The 18,171-nt window shown below is 46.4% G+C and overlaps 1 protein-coding gene across 1 annotated transcript in view; it reads right to left on the reverse strand.

Moving 5' to 3' along the window:
* LOC125400080 (general transcription factor II-I repeat domain-containing protein 2) overlaps positions 1-18,171 on the reverse strand; it is a 36,542-nt gene that overhangs the window by 15,000 nt on the left and 3,371 nt on the right. Inside the window, 8 exon segments of the mRNA XM_087903572.1 lie at positions 2,314-2,391; positions 4,186-4,229; positions 5,017-5,071; positions 8,567-8,595; positions 8,951-9,134; positions 13,240-13,341; positions 15,610-15,748; positions 16,951-17,051. Of these exon segments, the coding sequence (XP_087759698.1) occupies positions 2,314-2,391; positions 4,186-4,229; positions 5,017-5,071; positions 8,567-8,595; positions 8,951-9,134; positions 13,240-13,341; positions 15,610-15,748; positions 16,951-17,046 (727 nt within the window). The 5' untranslated portion in view covers positions 17,047-17,051.

An 18,171-nucleotide genomic window follows, 5' to 3' on the forward strand; every position in this document is an offset into this window, starting at 1 on the left:
CACTTAATGTCTACAGAGTTTTGTCTGCATGCACATCTGTAGACCCGAAAAGGGCATCAGATTCCATAGGTCCACAGTTATAGACGACTGTGAACCACCATGTGGGTGGGGGGAGTGAACCCAGGTCCTCTGGAAGAGCACACAGTGCTCAGTGCCATCCCCAGCCCTGGGACTCTTTTCTGGGAGGTTTGGTGTATCTTTTAACCAGCTGAACTGGGTCCTTTACAAACTGCTGACTTCGCTCAATGAATTGCATTATCTGATCAATCCACGATTGTACACAGGATTTTGAGAAGCCTTTCTTAAATTTTTGTTGTTGCTGCTTTGTTGTTCAAGGCAGAATTTCTCTGTGTAACCCTGGCTGTCCTGGAACCAGGCTGGCCTTGAACTCAGATCCACCCGCCTCTCCCTTCCAAGCACTAGGATTACAGGTGTGAGCCACCACTGTCCCTTTTCTTAGTTTTTTTTTTTTAATTATTTTTTTCATATGTATTGGGGTTTTGCCTGCATGTATGTCTATGTGAGGGTGTCAGCTCTCCTGAAGTTACAGACAGTTGTAAGCTGTCATGTGGGGGCTGGGAATTAAACTCAGTTCCTCTGGAAGAGCAGCCAATGAGAATTCTTAGGCATGGAGTCATTTCTCGAGCCTGATTTTCTTCATTTTTGAGATAGGGTCTCATGTAGTGTGGGCTCGAACTTGCTATCTAGTCAAGGATAACCTTGAGGGGGGCTGGAGAGATGGCTTAACGTAAGAGCACTGGCTGCTTTTCCAGAGGATCTGAGTTCAATTCCCAACACCCACATGGTGGCTCACAACCATCGGTAATGAGATCTGGTGCCCTCTTCTGGCCTGCAGGTGTACATGCAGTGCACTTGTACATAAAATATAAATAACTTTAAAAAAAGAATAACCTAGAACTTGTGATTCTCCTGCCTTTGCCTTCTGAGAACTGGGGTTATACGTGTGTCCCACAAATGTTCCACTGGATTGAAGATAAATTCAATCCATCCAATAATTAAAAAGACAATTTTTGTTAGTGTAGGTCAACGCACATACATCTGTGTTCCTCTTTTTGTGATGCAGTATATTCCCATGTATGTGGGTGTGTGTGGTATATTCACACGTGTGTGTGTGTGTGTGGTATATTCACATGTGTGTGGATGTGTGTGGCATATTCATACGTGTGTGATATATTCCCATGTACGTGGGCATGTGTGGCATATTCACACATGTGTGTGGGTGTGTGTGGTATATTCACATGTATGTGGATGTATGGGGCATATTTACACATGTGTGTGGTATATTCATATGTGGTGGGTATGGTATATTCACATGTATATGTGGGAGGTGTGGTATATTCACACATGTGTGGATGTGTATGGTATATTTGCACTTGTGTGATATATTCATATGTGTATGTGGGGGTGTGGTATATTCATACATGTGTGGATGTGTGTGGTATATTCGCACGTGTGTGATATATTCACATGTGTATGTGGGGGTGTGGCATACTCACACACGTGTGTGTGTGTGTGTGTGTGGTATATTCACATGTGTATGTGGGGGGTGGTACAGACACACGTGTGTGAGCACAGGTGTCCATGTACACGCACAGAGGATGGAGGAGGCTATCTGGTGTCCTGCTCTATCAATCTCTACCTTATCCCCTTGAGACTGGGTTAGGTCAGTAAGCCCTAGGTGATGGAGGAGGGTTATCTGTCTATTGTGTTAGTTTCATTGGTCAATAAAGAGACTGCCTTGGCCCTTTGATAGGACAGAAAATTAGGTAGGCGGAGTAAACAGAATAGAATGCTGGGAAGAGGGCAATGAGGCAGACGCCATGGAGCCAGCCACCAGGTCAGACATGCTGAATCTCTCCCGGTAAGCCACGACCTCGTGGTGCTACAGATTATTAGAAATGGGTTAATATCAAGATATGAGAGTTAGTCAGTAACTAACTCTCTAGAGATAATGGGCCAGGCAGTGCTTAAATGAATACAATTTGTGTGTTGTTATTTCTGGGACTGAGCTAGCCGTGCGGGAGCCAGGTGAGGCAAAAAGCAGGCCTGCCCGCAGCCCCTCACTACACCTAGGGATTTTCCTGTCTCTGCTCCCCAGAGTGCTGACGTCATAAGCACCTGTAGCCACACCACGCTTTCTGCATGGGTGCCGGGTCCTGAGCTCAGGTCCTGTGCTTGCACAGCAAGTGGTCTTGCCCACTAAGATCTTCCTGTCCCCTCTGTCCCCCTTTATCACCTATCACGTGAGTGGGGTCCACCATTTCGGTTGTGAAGAGCCCGGAACAGCATTACCTTGCACGTCACACTGATAGTAGTTAGGATCCTCTGACTCTGTCTTGACTAAAATGGCTGCTGCCTTTGGTGAAGTACCTGGGAGAACAAGAGATCACAGTGAGGGCTCAGGTAACCACACCAACTAATGAAACATCTGGTTTGGTGGGAATGCTGGCACAAGCCTGCCATCCCAGCACTAGGGAGGTAGAGGCAGAGACAGGAGAATCAAAAGTTCAAGATCCTCTTTGGAAGCAGGGTACTATGGCACACACCTTTAATTCCAGCATTCCAGAGGCTGAGGCAGGCCAATCTCTATGATCTCTATGAGTTCAAGGCCAGGCTCATCTGAATGACAAGTTCCAGGCCAGCAAGGGTCTGGTCTTAAGGACTGAGTCTTAAAAATAGAATCCTCTTTGGCTAAGAGTAAACTGAAGGTCAGTCTGCAGGGGCGTGCCTCCATGGCCTGAAGACTTCCCAGAAGACTCCACCTGCAAAGGCCCCACCATCTCCCAGTGCAAACGTGGGGAACATGTGTTTAACGCTGGCTCTGTGGGGAACATGCAGGACCAAACTCGAGCAATAGCTCCAGGCTAAAGAGAAACAAAGCCAAGAGGAAGAAATGAGCCAGTGTCACAGCTGAGCAGAACGGAGCTGGGGGCATGCACCTCAGTCCCAACCCGGTGGCTTTCAACTCTCAACTCTTTCCCAGTTAACCCTGGTGATGGGTGCTTCTCTAGTCTCAGATGTTGATGGCTTGTGTCTTGGGTGATCAGAGAATTTCAAAAACAAATTCCCCAAGGCTACGCGGGGGCTGGAGGTACAGGCAGGTAGTTAAGAGCATGTGTTGTGTACTCGGGAGGACTGAATTCAGGTCCCAGCACCCACAAAGCAGGCCAGGTGCCCCCCCCACACACTTGTTATACCAACTCCAAATGGAACAGAGACAGGAGGATTGCTGGGTCTTGCAGGCTTCCAGCCTCGACCAGAAAATGTGAGCCTTGGGTTTAGGGGGAGACCCTGCATCAAGGAGCGGCTGGAGAGAGACAGAAGAGGCCATCTAATGCTTTATTACGGCCCCAGAACACAAAGGTGTGCACACCTGCAATCCTATATTATTTATTTAGTTAGTTAGTTATGTGCCATTTTCCCCTGCATGTCTGCACACCAGAAGAAGGCATTGGATCACAGGGAACTACTGTTATAGAACATTGTGAGAAATCATGTGGGTGCTGGGAATTGAACTCAAGACCTCTGGAAGAGCAGCTGGTGCTCTTAACTGAACCATCCCTCTAGCCCCATAATCCCACATTTTAAGCCTGTGCTATATATAGCAAGACTCTGTGTCAGAAAAAAAAAATCCTAAATCTAATAAAATCTAAAACTGAACATGCTTTTGGAACCAAACTTTACTTATTTTAATCTAAGCTTTTTCTTCTGGATTTATTTTATTTCATATGCACATGCATGCCTGGTGCCCGTGATGGTTGAAAGGGCATCTGATCCTCTGGAACTGGAGTTATAGATGAGTGTGACCCACCATTTGGGTGTTGGGAACCAAACCCAGGTTCCCCGGAAGAACAGGAAGTGCTCCTAATGGCTGAGCTAGCTCTCCTAACCTTCATTCGTTCATTTTTCTATTGAGTGTGATACATGTGCCATGGAGTGCGGTGTGTGGTGGGCAAAGGATGGTTTGTGGGCGCTGGCTCTCTTCTTACAGGATGGGTATCCTGGGCATTCTACAGGCAAGTGTCTTTAATAGCTGAGCCAGCTCTCCAGCCCCCTTAGCTATTCTTATAAAAGACATAAGTCATTTTTATAAAAGTAAGTAAAAAGAAGTCGGTCAAGTGGTAACCTGCTAACATTAGGTGGTCAGAGCATCAGTGTACCTACCAGAATCTTCCATGGGTTCAGTTTTCACACTGATGGGGCCACAGCTGCAAGGAGAAGGGAATCCAGGTCAAGAAAATCAGTGGAGCTGGGCATGGTGGCACACACCTTTAATTCCAGCACTCGGGAGACAGAGGCAGGGGGATCTCTGTGAGTTCCAGACCAGCCAGGAGAGCCAGAGTTACATAGTGAAACCCTGTTTCTTGTGTCACACACACACACACACACACAGGCACATAGAGGCACACAAGTGGTATACATACCTACATGAACACATAAAAAATTAAAAAAAACATTCTTGACTTTTTTTGGGGGGAGGGGAGGTTGAGACACGGTCTCACGCAGGCTGTCTTCAAACTCACTACGTAGCCAAGGGTCTTGGACCTCTTGATCACCTTGCCTCCCCTCTCTATCCTGGGATCACAAGGCTTTGTCACTATTTCTGGTTTATTATTCGTTCTATGCCTTTATTATTTATTTATTTTGTTTTTTCAGAGACAGGGTTTCTCAGTGTAGTCTTAACTGTCCTGGAACTCGATCTATAGACCAGGCTGGCCTTGAACTTCTAGATCCATCTGCCTCTGCCTCCCAAGTGCTGAGTTTAAAGGCATGAGACACTACTGCCTGGTTCATCCTATGTCTCTATTTTATTTTTTTAAATTTATTTATTATTTTATGTGCATTGGTGTTTTGCCTACAGGTATGACCATGTGAGGGAGTCAGACCCCCTAGAATGAAGTTACTGACAGCTGTGAGCTCCCATGTGGGTGCTGAGAATTGAACCCATTCTATGCCTTTATTACTGTTTTATTTATTATTATTGTTGTTTTTTACCTGTCATTTGGTGGTCGTGCCAGCCTCTCGGCATCTGTCAACATCCCAAGACCACCTGTGCAAGAACAATAAGATACACGTTAGTCTCTCAGCCCTGTGGGACAGGGCTCACAGTCAAGGACACATCGTTTGAAATCAAAGAAAGAACGAAGACCTCTCAGCTCAAGGCCATCACAGACCACTAGTGGGGAGGAAAATGGTCAAAACAACCCTGTTAGAGCAGCTAGTGGGGTTTGCTGGAAGTGAGCAGGCAGTGCCAGGAGTGTGGGTGTCCTGAGCGAGTCAGTACACCGGCTCTCTGCTTCTTCATGGGCACAGTGAGGCTTAGCGAGAAGTCGGCCCTCCACAGCCAGTGGTTCCCAACCCCCAGACCCCCAGCCCAGCCTGAGAGGACTCTGGGAAAAACCAATGTCCTGGACATGAAGAGGCTTTCTGTGTCACCATTATCCCCTTAGCAATACACTGATACCTTTTGGGTTTCACTGTTGGATTTATTTTTCAAGATAGGTAGCTCAGGCTGGCTTGAAATACCCTGGGTACTAAGGATGACCCTGAACTCCTGACCCTCCTTCCTCCACCCACAAAGCACTAGGCTTTCTTCTCTCCTTCTTGCTTTTAAAATGTCTTTCCTCATTTGGATTAGGACTTTTATTTTCCTAATTTATTTTAAGTCTTATTTTTGGTGCTGAGGATTGACCCCGGAGCAGGACCGAGTACATGCTAGGCAAGTGCCCTACCACTGAGTTCCGTCACCTTGGCTCTTTTCTTGTTTGCAATGAACGCTCATCATGTAGCTTGAGCTGGTCTGGAACTCATTCTAAGGCCCAGGCAGGCCTCAAACTTGTTATTCTCCTGCCTCAGTCCCTCCAGCACTAAGATGGCAGTCCTTGGTCATCATGCTGGTCAGTCTAACCCTTGCCACTCGTCCATGGTATTGGGTGTCCTAAGTGGGCTGGACTGGAGTAATGCATAATGTACAGAAGGGAGCTGGCATCCAGGAACCTCGGAGTCCTCACATGGGGTTCCAGTGCTGACATCCCACATGGACTGAGGAACCAAAGAAGAGTGTCACCGCGGAAGCACTAAATGTCAGTTGCTATGTGTGACTGTTGTTTGATAAGAAAATATGAATTATTCTGGGGTGACAGTCACATGGTCTCCTGTCATTCAACCACCACACTAAGGTTTTTCTTTGGATTTTCATTTTTATTTATTCATTTCTACTTTTTTTATGTGTATGTGCCAGTATGTATGTATATATTTGTGTGTGTATGTATATATATATGTATATATATGCCTGCATATATATATATATATATATATATATATATATATATATATATATATATATATATATATATATCACATGCATGCCTGATGCCCTTCAAAGCTAGAAGCAGGCATGGATCCTATAGAGCTAGAGTAATAGGCACTGTAAGCCACTGTGTGGTGCTGAGAACTGTGCCCTGGTCTTCTGCAAGAGTTATTAACCACTGGAGCATCTTTCCAGTCCTTTCTTTGGATTTTTTTGAGACAAGATTTTGCTATGTAACCCAGGCTCGTCTTGAACTCTCAACTCTCCTGACTCAGTCTCTCAAATGCTGGGATGACAGTGTGTACTACCACACTGGACACCAATTCCCTTCTCTAATAGGAGCCAGGGACCACAAGGCCCTCAGAGAGATCCCACAAACAGGTAGCCCAGAAGGGGACCACAGATAGGTACATAGCAATGGGAGGACCACAGTTTCCAACCCTGTAACTCCTTCCTCTACCTGTGTTGTCAATCAGGATATCCCCTTTAGGCATCAAAGTTTGTAAACTACCAGGGGTACAGGGCTCTAGTTACATTTCAAAAATCATAATTTAAGAAAATAACATGGATGGATTTCTTCATTTCTTTTCTTTCTTTTTTTAGACAGGGTCTTACTATGTAGCTTTGGCTGCTTAAGGGTTTCACTAGGTGGACCAGCCTGGCTTTGAACTCAGAGATAGCCCTGCCTCTGACTTCCAAGTGCTGGGATAAAAACATTTGTTATTATGCCCAGCCATAGATGGGTGGATTTTTTTTAAATATTCATTTATTTATTATGTATACAATATTCTGTCCACGTGTATGCCTTCAGACCAGAAAAGGGCACCAGACCTCATTACAGATGGTTGTGAGCCACCATGTGGTTGCTGGGATTTGAACTCAGGACCTTTGGAAGAGCAGGTAATGCTCTTAACCGCTGAGCCATCTCTCCAGCCCAGATGGGTGGATTTTTAAATGCTTTTGGCAGAGGTATTTGATATGCACGCGTGTGTGTATGTGGGGGTGGGGTAGGGGTAGGGTCCATTCATCGCTGTGAATCAAGGGGACGGGACATCTGGGTTCCCACAGGTCTGAGGATTCTCCACCACACAGCTTTGTTATCTCATAGGTACCAACCCGATGAGTCGTTGCTTATTGATTTCTTAAACTTTTGTCTCTTTGAGGCAGGTTCTTTTTGGCCTCGAACTCACAGAGATTTGCCTTCTTCTGTCTCCCAAGTGATGGAACCCAAGGTGTGCTCTATCACCGCTCGATTGAGGCAAGGTCTTGCTATGCTGAACTTGAACTTGCTACATAGTTCAGGCTGGCCTTACCTCCTGAACCTCTTGCCTCAGCCTCCCCCGTGCTGAGACTACAACAGTGGTCCACCACCCCAATGAGCCCTGCTTATTATGAGAGCCATATCACTGTGAAGGTTTTCAATCAAGCTGTCCCAGCCCCATCCCAACCCCACGGATGATGCTGACATTCTAAGAGCACCTCTCTTTGCCTGGTTCTTCGCTAAACAGATCATTACTTCTCCTAGACCTGAGTTTCAGAGACAAAGGAATGAATCCTTGACCCTCAAACCATCAACCCCTGGTCCATGCAGAGCTGGTACTCACAAACCAGCAGTTGACTCCCTACGTCCTCACACCCCTCTGGAAGGCCAGGTGGGTGTCACTACAGAATCCCCCTAGTCTAGGCTGTGATGAGTCTCCAGATGTTGTCTCTTCCTGCGCTGGCCTAGCTCTTGAGAGTCATAGGTTCTCTCTCTCTACTTTGTAGTGTTGATGAGAGAACTGTGGGTCTGATGCATGTTACGCAGGCACCCCTCACTGTGCCCCTGAGCCACACCCCAGCCTCTCACTGGGGGATTCTAGGCAGGGGCTCTACCACTGAGCCCATACCCTGAGCCCCCTCACTAGGGGATACTGTATTAGATTTTTCCCACTGAGCAACGGCTCTAGAACCTCAGCAATGGATCTAGGCAGGTGCTCTACCACTTAGCCAGGCTACCAGCGCATTGGGGGATTCTAGGCAGGTGCTTTACTATTGAACCACACACTCAGACCCTCACTGAGCAACCTCATAGGTAAGAGATCTACTTTCAAGCTGCCACCATCCCCAAGCACAGGTTGCCTCCTTGATGTGGTAAAATGAAGGTGAATATCAAAACAAGCATTATCATCATCATAATAGCGGATGGGTTCAGTGGCTCTGGGCAGTCACCGAGGATCAGAACCCGCTACTCACCCAGATGGCTCTCTGCACCTCGGAAAGGTCTGCAAGAAAACCAACACCATTACCCAACAGGAACACAAGCAGAGCAGTCACACACTGTGAACAACCCACTTTGCTGCAGTTCTGGGCCTAGAACCCAGGACCTGGTACATGCCAGAGGAGAGTTCTAGGACTCAGCTAGGGCTTCAGATCATGATAATCTTACGTATTTGTTTATTTTTGAGACGGGTTTCAGTATCCACCCCAGGCTGTCCTTGAACTCACCATAACCCAGGCTTGCCTCAGTGACTCTCCTGCCTCGGTCTCCCGGTACTGCGATTGCAGGCCTGTGCCTCCATACTTGCTGTCAGTCAGCTTACTTTTGAGTGAATTATTAGAGGACACGGAGCAGATTACCTGTTTACGACGAATGAGATCCCTGCTTTGTTCTCCAGAATCCACCTCAGGGTTTCAGGACTGTAGTTGTCGGGGTGCTGAAAGGCCAGGCCTTCCGGAAGGCCCTGCACCAGCACAGCTGCCTCGTCCTGGAGCATCTGCTCGTAGGGAACAGGGACCGTAGCTGTCGTCCCCAGTGCTTTACCTGGAGAAGGAGGCGAGAGATGGCGAATGAGAGCTGCAGAATTTCAGCCAGCCAGCGTCACCCGGGCAATCAGACGCTGGGATACGCGGCTTGACAAAGTGTGCTCTCCTTCTGCTTCCTGACTGTGGCTGCAGTGTGGTCAGTAAGCTCCCTGCTTCTGCTGCCAGCCCTTCCCTGGCTGTTGCCATGACTTCCCTGCCATGATGGACTCTACCCCTCTTGTGATGGCTAATCTTGCTTGTCGACTTGAATGCATTAGGAATCAACTAAAACCCAAGAAGCTGGGCACAGCCAGGAAAGACTTTCTTGATTGGATCATGGAAGATGAGGTGACTTACCCTAAATCTGAGCCACACCTTCAGGTGGCAGTCCACATTAAAAGGACATGGAAGGAGGAAGCTTTTGCATTTTGCCTGCTTGCCCTCAATCTCGCTGGCAAAGTAATCTATCCTGCTGCTGTGGCACGCCTTTGCTGGTATTAGAACCTGCTCCTTTGGGAATCCAACACAGCCTGAAGACTAGCTAAGACATCCAGCCCTGTGGACTGAACAACTGCCAGGTCCTTGATCTTTCTGTCAGGAGACAGTCATTGTTGGATTAGTTGGACCATAGTCTGTAAATCATGCGAATAATTGGTTATATATACACATATAGATGTATATATTTATATATGTGTATATAAATATACACACACATATCCACATAGATGTGTTATGTATACATTAATTATGTCTGTATACACACACACACACACATACACACACAGATGTATACGTACATATCCAGCACATACACACACATGAAATGTATGTCAAATAAACTGTGTCCTCCCCAACTTGCTTTTTTATTTCCTCCTTGTTTTTTGAGACAGGGTTTCTCTATGTAACAGTCCTGGCTGTCCTGGAACTTGCTTGGTAGAACAGGGTGGCCTCTGCCTCCTGAATGCTGGGATTAAAGGTGTAAGCCATCCACTGCCTGGCTTTTTTGTTTGTTTATTGAGACAGGGTTTCTCTGTGTAGTTCTAGCTGTCCTGGAACTAGCTCTGTAGACCAGGTTGACCTCGAACTTACAGAAATCCACCTGCCTGCTTCCCAAATGCTGGGATTAAAGGCATGCACCACCACTGCTCGGTTTCAACTTGCTTTTTAGTATTGGTATTTTATTACAGCAATAAAAACCCAAACAATGACTACACACACACACACACACACACACACACACACACACACACACACTCATTCATTCATTCTATTGTTATGTTCCTCTAGAGAACCCAGAGCAATACACTTTTAAAACAACAGGCCAAAGTAAACATTTTCTCATTTAAAACAAAACAAAACAAAACAAGGTGGGGGGCACAAAAGAGATAGCTCAGCGGTTAAAAGCACTAACTGTTCTTCCAGGGGACCTGGGTTCAATTCCCAACACCCACATGGTGGCTCACACCTGTGTGTACTTCCAATTCCAGAAGATCCAACATCTTCTGACCTCTTTAGGCACCAGGCACAAATATGTGTCGACATACACGCAGGCAGAACACACATACACATAATTTTTTTTTTAAAAAAGGCACAAAGTAGCTTTTACTTCTCTACCCTAAAAGATCAATACAATTCCCAATCAAAGCTGTAAAATTATGGCTGAAGATCAGCACATATAGTGTTTGTTTGGCAGAGACAGAAGCTCGGGGTTACTACCCACCACTGTATAAAAACAGGAATGGTGGTACATACCTGCACTGCAGTGCCCACGTGGTGGTACACAACCATCCATAACTCAAAAGGATCTGTTGCCCTTTCCTGACTTTCATGGGCATTAGACACACACACACAGGGAAAAAACGGAGAACAACAGGCCTGTTCTTCCATCCTCTGGTGGCTGAACGGTTCAGTGGTGCCTGCCTCAGGTTGGTCTCTATAGAGAGCACTCCAATCCAGAGCTTGACTGAGACATTGTTAGGTCAGTTAGTTGGCCTGGTGTGAGTTCACTCACCATTTGGAGCTTGGTCATCAGCAGGGGCGGAGGCCCAAGGCACTAGAAGGCCACTCCTCACAGGGAAGTGTCACTTGGGACCCCAGGCACTTATGCTACAGAAATGCACCAGGCTGTGTGGGGTGGGGAAGGGAGGCCCTGAGAAACTGAGGGCAGTATACTGTTGTCGTACTTATGGTGATGTGTGATGTCTTTAAGTCAGTCTCTTATTGCACATGCTCGCCTTGAACTCCTTACCCTTCTGCTTCAACCTGCTGAGTGCCAGGATTACAGGTATGTACATCCATCCCAGCCCCTTAGGTTGTTTTCTTTTCCTGGTTTTCCATTTCTTCTCTTTCTTATTTTTCCTGCCCTCCAACTCAGAGATCCACCTGCTTCTGCCTCCTGAATGCTGGGATTCAAGGTGTGTACCACCACCAGGCTTGTTTATTCATTTATTATTATTTTTTTTTGAGACATCCCCTGTGTAATGGTCCTGGCTGTTCTGGAACTCACTCTGTAGACCAGGCTGGCCTCAAACACACAGAGATCTGCCTGCCTTTACCTCTCGAGTATTGACATTAAAGCAGAATTTTTTATTCCTGGTGTATAAAGTATATGCATGTGAGGCTAGAAAGATGGCTCAGCAGTTAAGAACACTGGCTGTTCTTCCAGAGGAGCTGAGTTCAATTCCTAGCAACCACATGGTGGCTCACAACCATCCGTAATAATATCTGGAGCCCTCTTCTGGCCTGCAGTCGTACATAATAAATAAATACATCTAAATAAATAAATAAATAAATAAAATGTGTGTAAACTGGGCGGTGGTGGCACATGCCTTTAATCCCAGCACTCAGGAGGCAGAGACAGGCAGTTCTCTGTGAGTTTGAGGCCAGCCTGGTCTACAGAGTGAGTTCCAAAATACCCAGGGCTATTACACAGAGAAACCCTATCTTGGAAAAAAAAAAGTGTGCATGTGTGCGTGTACCATGTGGCTGTGCAGGTGCATATACCTTCACATGTACACATGAAGGTGGACAAAGATACTGAATGACTTCCTCTATGCACTTGCCTTACTTCAGTAAGACAGGGTCTCTCAAACTGGACATGATAGCACACGCCTTTAAACCTAGCCTTGGAAGACGGAGGCAGGTGGATCTCTGTGAGTTTGAGGCCAGCCTGGTCTACATCCTGAGGTCCAAGCTACCTAGGGGTACATAGTATGAGAAGTTCACCATTTTGGCTAGCCTGGCTGGCCAGCAGCCTCCTGGGATCTGTCTTTGCACTGCAAAGTTGGGACTACAGGCACATGCAGCCATGTCTGACTTTGTACATGGGTGCTGGGGATTCGAACTCGGATCCTCATGCTTGCACAACAGTAGTTACCACTAAGCCAACTGCCTAGTTCTTTCACTTTTTTTTTTTTTTTTTTTTTTGAGACAGAGTCTCTGTGCAGCCTTGGCTGTCCTGGAACTCACTCTGTGGACCAGGCTGGCCTTGAACTCAGAGATCCTCCTGCCTTGGGGTCCTGAGTGCTGGAATCACAAGGGTGCTCCACCACATCCAGCTGTCCTGTGACGTCCCTACATGGACACATCTACCACTGTACTTTCTCCACACTTGTACCCATCACACTCCCCTTTCTGCTGCACAGCCACTGGGTGATTTACAGGTGTGGGCTGTTTTTTTTTTCTTTGTGATGCTGATGACGGAGCTAGAATCTATCACCCAGTGAGGGGCTGGAGGTGTGGCTCAGTGGTACAGCACCTGCCAGGCAGGCATGAGACTCTAGGTTTCCCCCACCACACTGCAAAGGAAATATATAAATTAATGAGTAAATGAGTTCATAGAATCCTTAGTCATCAAGTTGATACAATTACACAACTCCTCCATGGCTATTTAGAGACCGAGAGAGGGTTCAGGGGTAAAAGAGCTTACTGTGCAAGCATGGTGACCTGAGTTCAATCAATCTCCTGAGCCCACAATAGAAGAATACCAACTTCCTGCAAGTTGTTCTATGGCCTCCAAGGGTCCTGTATGGCACGTGTGCACCTCACTCACTCTCTCTCTCTCTCACACACACATGTGTGTTGGGGATGTATGGAGGCGGTACCCATGCTCCATCAGGACTTACGGTAACAAAGGCAGAAATGGTCCTCTACTGCTTTCCTGAGCAGCTGGGCTTCTCCATCTTCAGGACACAGTGGTTTCTCTTCAGCCAGCCCTTCCCCCTGGCCTGCAAACACAGGATGAGCATGGGTCAGAGCAAGCATTCTGTCTGGCCCTTCTATCCGTACTTTTGGTACTGAGGGAAAGGAGGGAAAAAAGGAAAAGTCATAAAATGACCCTCTTACGTAAAGAAATAAAGAGGGATCTTTTTTTTTGTTGGTTTTGGTTTTCGTTTTTCGAAGGATAGAAGCCAGAGTTTCTAGAGAACCACTCTACTAACTGAGCTGTTTCTCCTAGTCCCTAGAATAATCTTTCCAAAAAGGTTTATTTATTTATTTATTTATTTATTTATTATGGATACAGTTTTCTGTCTACATATATGTCTGCAGGCCAGAAGAGGGTACCAGATATCATCACTGATGGTTGTGACCCACCATATGGGTGCTGGGAGTTGAACTCAGGACCTCTGGAAAAGCAGCCAGTGCTCCTAACCGCTGAGCCATGTCTCCAGTTCAAATACAGTAATTTTTTTTAAAGAGTTATTCTTATGTGCATGTGTGTGTGTGTGTGTGTGTGTACGACACATGTGTGTGGATACTCTTGGAGGCCAGAAGAAAATATCTGATCCCTTGGTGCTGGAGTTACCAGAGGTTCTTACAGATCTGATGAGGATGCTGAGAGCCAATCTTGGGTCCTGTGTAGGTGCAGCAATTCCTTAACCACTGACTATCTCTCCAGCCCCAACAGAATGGCAGGCTTATAAGATGAATAGGATCAAGCCTGGCGGCCACCCCTGAAATGAAGCTACTGCTCACTTGGGAGCAGCACTTGGGCGTCTGAGAAAGGAGGGCCAGCACAAGGGCAGCAATGACTACAGTCTCACAGGTGACCCCATCTCAAAATGACACAAATAACAAGAAAAACCCTCAAATCAGCAACTAAATCCTACACCACCTCAAGAATCCATAGCTGGGCATGGTGGCACACATCTACAATCCCAGCACTCAGGATATCATCAGGCTAGGCACGCTAGGACGTGTTGTCAATCCCAGCACTCAGGAGGCAGAGGCAGATGGCTCTGAGTTCAAGGACAGCCAGGGCTACCCAAAGAAACCCTGTCTTGAAAAAACAAAACCAACCTGTAGTTGGTTTGTTTAATTATTTATTTTTAACTCTTTTGGCTCTTTGGGGCCTGTCACCCAGCTCCCAAATAAATTACACAGAGGCCTATTCTTTTTTTTTTCTTGTTTTTGTTTTGTTTGTTTGTTTTTGGAATTCCCTCTGTAAACCAGGCTAGCCTCAAACTCACAGACATCCACCTGCCTCTGCCTCCTGAGTACTGGGATTAAAGGCGCCACCACCGCCTGGCCACAGCAGGTTTTTTTTTGTTTTTTTTTTTTCTTTTCTTTTCGAGACAGGGTTTCTTTGTAGACCAGGCTGACCTCGAACTCACAGAACTCTGCCTGCCTCTGCCTGCTGAGTGCTGGGATTAAAGGCGTGCACCACTACAGTCTGGCAATTATTCTTAATTCTTATAAATTCCCAGCCTTAGCTTAGTTTATTTTTAGCCAGCTTTTCTTAATTTAAATCACCCTGTCTATCTTTTGCCTCTGGGCTTTTATCTTTCTCTTTCTGTATACCTTTCTTTACTTTTTATTCCATGGCTGGCCGTGTAGCTGCCCCTGAAGTCCTTTCTCCTTTTCTTGTCCCTTGATCTTTTCATCCCAGATTACTCCTATTTATTCTCTCTGCCTGCCAGCACCACCCATCCTCTCTCCTGCCTGGGTATTGGCCATTCAGCTTGTTAATAGACCAATCAGGTGTTTTAGGTAGGAAAGTGACACAGCTCACAGACTTAAACAAATGCATCATAAAAGAATGCAACACACCTTTGCATCATTAAACAAATGTTCCACAGCGTAAACGAATGCACATCTTTAACTTATATTCTACAACACCAAACAAACAAACAAAAAACAAACAAAAAAAATCAATAAATGCAATACATCGTGTTAACAGAATGCTGAGCAAAAATCCTATCATCAGTGTGGTATATGTTTTAATCTTGGGAGGCAGAGGCAGGAGGATCTCTGTGAGTTCAAGGCCAGCCTGGTCTAGACAGCAAGTCTTAAGTCAGCTAGGGCTACATAATGAGACCCTGTCTCAATTTTTCTTTTTTATAAAATGAAATATGAGGCTAAAATTGGGGCTACAGGATACAGTTCAATGGTAAAGTACTTGCCTAGCATGTGGGAGGACCTAAATTCAATCCCCAGTGTAACACCAACCAAACAAACAGCACCAGGGAAGACACAATACAGTGCTGGCCACCTACAGTGCTGTGCGAAGTCTTTCTGGAAATCCTGTCTGGCGTTGACAAAGGCACAGCCTCGATCTGTCCCCACCACGTACACCTCCGCCTCATACACAGCGATGCAGGCCACCTCGGCCTTGGACTTGGCCAGCTCTTTACACTGCAACAGAAATGCAAAACAATGGTGGATTCTACACATGCAGGACTCAGAGTTGGTTAGGTGGGCTGAGGAGTCCTACTAAAGGAACAAAAGGAAAAATCAAGTACAAGAAAGAAGGCACACACCCACGATCCCAGCACAGGGAGGTGGAGGCAGAAAGATCAAAGTCTCCCTGGCATAGCAAGTTCAAGGTCAGCCTGGGCTGGATGAGAATCTGTCTCAAAAAACAAAGCAAAGAAGGGGCAGGTACCAAGAGACTTTCTCCCAGATGCCCAAAGTGCTCACTCTCTCTCCCTTAAACATTTCTTTTCATATTCTCCTTTTCACTTTAGTATGAGCAGCAGTAGTAATGTGTGTGTGTGTGTGTGTGTGTGTGTGTGTGTGCTCATGCGCGCACATGTGTTTCAGCATGCCCACATCACAGGACTCGTGTGAAGGTCAGAAAACAGCTTGCAGGGGTCAGTTCTCTCCTTCTACTCTGTGGGTCCTGAGAATTGAGCGCAGAGTCAGCGTTGTGTCAGCTCCTTTGCCTGTTGAGCTATCCTATTGGCCTACTTTACAGTTATTATATTTACCTACAGAAACACATACACTTAGGATAGAAGGCCTGTGAGGGGGCCTACTCTGCCCTCATGCCTTGCACCCCAGTGTCTAGAAGACTGGATTGTAGGGGGCCCATCATGAGTGCTTGTTTTTCAAATGCAGGAATGGATCCATTTCCATTCCATTATTTTGGGGGCAGATATTTCTAGTTTTCTTTCTTTCTTTTCTTAGGGGGTAAAGAGGATGATCTCATGTGTCCCAGACTGGCCTTGAACTCAATGTTAGGCTAGCAAGACAGCCCGGTGGATAGCCTTACAACCTGAGTTTGATCCCCAGGACTCACAAGATGGAAGGAGAGTACCAGCTTCCCAAAAGCCACCCTCTGACCTTGGGGTGCATTCTATGGCCTGTACATATCACATACACTAAATGTTTGTAAAAAGATCAAAACAACCCTGACCCATGCCCTTACTGACCTTGAACTCCTGACCCTTCTTTCTCTACCTCCCAAAGTGCTAGGGTTTATGGGTGTGTACCGCCACTCCTGGAATGAAGAATACCCTCATATAGACAAGATGAGGTACATGAGACGTGACCCTGAAGTGTGTCGCCATCCCTCAGCAATGGTCTGAGAAATTGGCAGAACCAGAGCATCTCACCATGGACTCCAGAGCAGACATGAGGAACGTCACCACCATCCTGCTGTCTGAAGACTCATCTCCAGTGGGCACGGTGGGCACTGCTACCTGGGCCATTGCTCCTGCAAAAGAGAAACAAGAATGCAAGTGGTGTCAGTGTCCTTGTGATCACATGACTACAGCTCCGTGAGTTCATGGACTGAGGGGTCATCATGGTTTAAAGTTTTGATCCCCAGGCTGGTGCAGGATGGAGATGCCAGTAACTCTGGGAGGTGAGGCATCCTGAGGACATGAGGGTACCCTTGTGGGATACCCAGACTCTACCTAACCGGAAGCTCCCACAGCAAAGATACAAGATGCATGGAGGAATGTGTGGTTGAGGTGGGTCCCATCATGATCTACCAGGAAGTTCTTGAGAGAAGAGTGCTCCAGTTATCTTTTTAAAGGGTCTCATAAAACAGCCTCTGGCTGGCCTGGAACTCATCAATAGACCACGCAAGCAGGCCTCAAAATCATGAAGATCTTCCTGTTGCTGCTCCCTGAGTATGGGATTAAAGGAATGTGCCACCACGCCTGTTTCTATTTTATTTTATTTTGCAGAAGGGTCCTATGCAGCCCACCCTGCTGACTGACATTGAACTATGTGGGCAACGATGACTTCCTGACTGACCCTCCTGCCTCTATTTTCCAAGTGCTAAGAGTACAGACACATACCACTATGCTTGGCTTAAAACATTGACCTTTAACAAAGAAGGAAATGACAGGAAGAAAGGTGGGGGCTGATCTAAGGGATTATCAGCTGTCATCCATTCTGCACTAACAGTAATGAACAATCAACAGTGTCCGACTAATTATGCTTTATTTGTATCCTGTATACAACAAAGAGGGAGGCAGGGAAACTTTCTTTTCTTAAACTTGCTTTTATTATCTTTACTTATTGTATGTGTAGGCATGTACACCAAAGCACACACATGGAAGTCAGTGGACAACTTTTTCTGAGGTTTTGGTTTTATTTCTCTCTCTCCCTCCAGACAAGGTTTCGCATAGCCTTGAACTTACCACAGAGCTGAACTGGCCTTGAATTCCTGAGCCTTCTGTCTCCTCCTCCCAAGTGTTCAAAGGAAAGGCAGGTGTCACCACATTGGGCTCCCGGTTTTCTTTAAAAAATGTTTCTGCTTATACATAGGCAAATGTGTGCATGGGGGTGCCTCCAGGGGCCAGAAGAGGGGCTCAGATCTCCCA

The sequence above is a fragment of the Myodes glareolus genome, chromosome 2, assembly GCF_982192425.1.
Source record: "Myodes glareolus chromosome 2, mMyoGla1.1, whole genome shotgun sequence".
In the NCBI taxonomy this organism is placed as follows: domain Eukaryota; kingdom Metazoa; phylum Chordata; class Mammalia; order Rodentia; family Cricetidae; genus Myodes; species Myodes glareolus.